Genomic DNA, 4,061 nt, shown 5'->3' with positions numbered 1-4,061 from the left:
CCAGCAATGCCCGACAGTGATATTATTCACCAAGGTGTAAATATCAACACTGCCAAAGCTTCATATACAAGAGAACTTTAGTAAACTCACTATAGATTTAATACATTTATAATCATAGAGCTTATCTTTGTTAAGGTTAGTAGAGTTATCTATAGTTAACCTGTGAAACAGATGATGCTACATGGACACTGTTTTATCAAATATATTCTGCATAAATTACATATAATCCACATGTAGTGTCTCTTCTATATGACTCAGTTGTGAACACAGTAGATGAACATTTCCATGGTGACAGTCGTCTGCTGTGTCCCAGCTACAAACATACACCGTCTCTAAGTATACAAGACAATACAATACAATACAATTCAAGTGTAATAGGTGGTGATGCATGCATAAAAACAGCAGTGGTTGTCTTCAGATACATAAATTATACCACTTAAAAGCCATTTCAGTACATATGGCTGCAGTGTAACAACCAGCAGTGCAGAGTTTATACACAACTAAAGAAGCAGCAGGGTCAGAGGGGAAAGAGAAGAGGCGGCAACACTTGGAATACATTTTACCTACAGCTAAATAAATTATACATAAATGACACAAATAAATACTGTAAAATGGCTAGAAGCTTCTTCACAGGTTAAGCTCACCTGTGAAGCATTGAAATCATAAACCAATGAAGTGTTTCATGCAACCGGTCCAATCCTTGAGGTAGAGGCTGACAGTGAGACAGGTTTGTGATTTAAGGCATGTTAGGATATTTTTTGTGATTWAAGTGATTATTCAAAGTGAAWTTAGTGTTTTCTAGATATAGAGGCATTACAAAAATAAGTTTTAACTAACCCCATTTGGATAAATAAAGTCTTTTTGAATTTGAAGGTATTTTTAAAAATATGCATGCAACCATCCTGAAAAAACTATTAATCATAGTGTAAATTACAGAATCACTAAAGGAACCAATCAAGACTACCGGTTCTCATAACGTTGCATCATATCTGGACCAGATTTATCAGATTTTTCCTCCTCTTGTTCAGAGTCTGGGATTCAGATCTCTGCTAATTTAAAATACAGTTAATTTTAGAATCCCAAAGTAGTGTTTTAACTTCTAAAATGTCATATTTTTCTCCAGAATTCAACTGTTTGAAAGATCCTATAGAACTTTACCAAAAAATCCCAATAGGAACCCACCATGTTAGGCTTAGACTTTGTCAAACCCGARACCTGCTGAAAGCTTGAGATTGTCAAGTAAAAAATTAACCCGTTTAATTGATGCACTTCAACCACAATCCTAGAGTCTAAAAATCATGCTTCATGTAATTTGCAATGGTTTGTGTTTCATTTTCAGAAGTKCTCTGAGGACAGCATGTTTTCAGTGCAATTACTGGTTCGCGTTAAGCAAATCTCTCCTAACGAATCATGCTTGAAAATTAAACAAAWGAAGTGCAGAAAACACAAAAAACATAAACATAACAAACTTAATCTTAGTTTATATTATTACCTGTCATTTTTAAATAGTTTATGCTGTTTAAAAAACTAAAATGTGTAAAAAAAAAATCATTGTCAGACTGTCAGAAACAGGTTATGAAAATATGAATGTAATGGTGTTTCCTGTTAGTATTAGACGGTCATGCTAAGATGCACTTGAGGTTTGGCAGCAAGGCAGCGGACACTGGCAGTGTCAGAGACRTTGGAGGTAAACACAGAGGGAGGCGTGGCATGAAAGCACAAACAGCAGGCAGAAGATGTACAAAAATCATTWAAAAAATGAGCTACACGTTGAGTGTGTTTAATCTATCAGGGAGGGCATTTCTAAAATKAATAAGATGCATTAAATCTATTGGTATTACAGTAAGTAATGTGAGACTGAYGACAATAAAGCCTGCGTAAGTATTGATGGGAAATATATAGTAAGAAACAGTAACAATATTCATGTGAAATTAAAGCAGTAAAAGAAATTCTGCGCAAAAGTTTGAGTTACCTTTCATTTCTGTGGGTTTTATTTCCAGGCAAACGGACTCTAATATTCATTTTCAGTCCAATTTCTAAACATTTTCAGGTGAAAATTTTTCATTTTTTGGCTACTTAATTCTGAACAATAAATCATTCTGGGGTTATTAGTAAATAATTTGTTTTAGTMATTTTGAACATTGCACCATTTTGCAAAGCAAATAAAGCATTTTTTTTATAATTTTAGTGCATAAGTGAAAAAATTTTAATAAAAACAACAATTTGACAGCCTTAAACTTATGAAAACATTATTTAAAAACACAAAATAAAGCTAATTCTGCTGCTAGAAACAAGACCACAAAAAAGGTCTGGTACCTTGGAAACAAGATATGAAGAAGTGAAAGGTACTTTAAGACTTTTGCTATAACTGTAGTACCACTTGTTTAAATATTTAACTCAGATAATGAACGACATCAATAACAAACCAGCGGAGGGAAAGAAGCGACACAGAGGGTCAAAGGTGAGAAAGCAGAAGGCAGACAGAGAACAGATATATCAAGAAGCTCATTGGTCTGATTCCCTTCAGCCTGTTCGAGAAGTCACCTGGAAGAAAACAACAACAGGTTAAAAGCCTGTGACACCTCCATGTAACACAGAAGAAGAAGAAGCTTCCAGGTGAGTGGGCTACCTGAGAGATGTTGACTCCGGTCAGCTTCTCCACGGCTTCGGGGAGGCGGGTCATGATCTCCAGAACCTCCCCTGACAGCTTGGCGGCACCCACATCTCCTCCTCCACTGGACACCATRGTCACTTTGTTGGCTTCACACAGAGGCCTGCTGATCTCTTCTGCCATCTGGTGGAGAGGAGATGTCACAACATTTTAAAATAAAACACTTTTAAGCAGTTTCTGAACTTATCAAACTTCCAACATGCAAAATAAAAATGGGAAGAAATTAGTGACCCTGAATAGCAGTTTAGAGGTAGTGTTTTATCTCTCTGAATTTGCTTTTCCATAATAATTTTCTTATTTAAATGATAAAAATAGCGTCTTAAAAAAACCACACTAATTCACATGTGACCTGAACTGCAATTAAATTTAGCAAACATTGGCTCTAAAATAAAATAAAACAAAGAACATACCTGCAGATTRACACATGATATCMATGATAAATTTAGGTGACAAATAACAGAATTAGTGTAAACATGTCTCTCACCAGAGGCAGTTTCTCCAGCAGCATGTCCACCATGGCTCCATCCTTGTATTCCCTGAAGGCTTCGGCCTTCTTTGCCATCTGCTCCGCCTCAGCGCGACCTTTGGCCTCCACTGCAAACGCCTCAGCCTCACCTTTAACCTGGACAAGTCAACATAAGAGGCTTACTGGTGCAGAGGTTAACAGAAAACATGATTAACACATAGATTAGGAAGGAAAASYGGTCCATCAGTCCACTTGTCAAACAATTTATTTGTAGAAAACAYTCATTGCTGTGTTTCTCCTGATGCAGAACAACTCATCTTATTTCTGAAAACTGAAAGACACTTTGCAGATTTCAGAAATAGCTTTTATTAGACAAACCAAACAAAGAATCTAAAACTGAKATTTGGTTTTCAGGTRGAGCCTCAGGTTTTATARGTTTACTTGGAAAGAAAAGAGGGAGGCAGTGGATATTTATCTGATGAGAATCTGCATCTTCTCAGCTCGATTTCACCGTTCCTGTCTGGTGATCGATGACTCACCCTGATGGACTCAGCTTCAGCCTCTGCCTCCATGATCATCTTCATTCTGCAGAGACAATGAAAGAAACCGTCAGAGAGGCTAAGTCAGAACATTTACCATATTATTGATCATTTATTGTCATAAATGTTATACTGTATAATGATAAGAATTTTGATTTATTGTGACAATTAACAATTAGAGTGTCAGAGTAAAACTCCATCRTACCTCTGCGCCTCWGCCAGTTTCTCCAGGCGGTACCGCTCGGCCTCGGCCGGTTTCTTCACCTTGGCCTCCAGCTCCTTCTCCCTGCGGGTGATCTCCTGCTCCTGCAGCATGATCTGCTGCGTGCGCTCCACCACCTGGACCTGCATCTTCTCCTCCTCAATTCGCTGCTTCGTCTTTGCA

General features: G+C 37.3%; 1 protein-coding gene across 1 annotated transcript in view; it reads right to left on the bottom strand.

The window, feature by feature from the left end:
- Positions 1 to 6: 6 nt before the first annotated feature.
- The window catches only part of LOC103472976 (flotillin-1-like), a 7,934-nt gene continuing 3,879 nt past the window's right edge, over positions 7 to 4,061 (bottom strand). The window contains exons 6-10 of the mRNA XM_008422860.2: positions 3,882 to 4,054; positions 3,677 to 3,722; positions 3,156 to 3,293; positions 2,630 to 2,794; positions 7 to 2,544 (exon numbers count right to left, since the gene is read on the bottom strand). Coding sequence (XP_008421082.1) covers positions 2,524 to 2,544; positions 2,630 to 2,794; positions 3,156 to 3,293; positions 3,677 to 3,722; positions 3,882 to 4,054 — 543 coding nt within the window. The 3' untranslated portion in view covers positions 7 to 2,523. The remainder of the gene's footprint in view (positions 2,545 to 2,629; positions 2,795 to 3,155; positions 3,294 to 3,676; positions 3,723 to 3,881; positions 4,055 to 4,061) is intronic.

The sequence above is a fragment of the Poecilia reticulata genome, linkage group LG11, assembly GCF_000633615.1.
Source record: "Poecilia reticulata strain Guanapo linkage group LG11, Guppy_female_1.0+MT, whole genome shotgun sequence".
Taxonomy (NCBI): Eukaryota; Metazoa; Chordata; class Actinopteri; order Cyprinodontiformes; family Poeciliidae; genus Poecilia; species Poecilia reticulata.
This window is presented reverse-complemented; position numbering and strand designations above follow the sequence as displayed.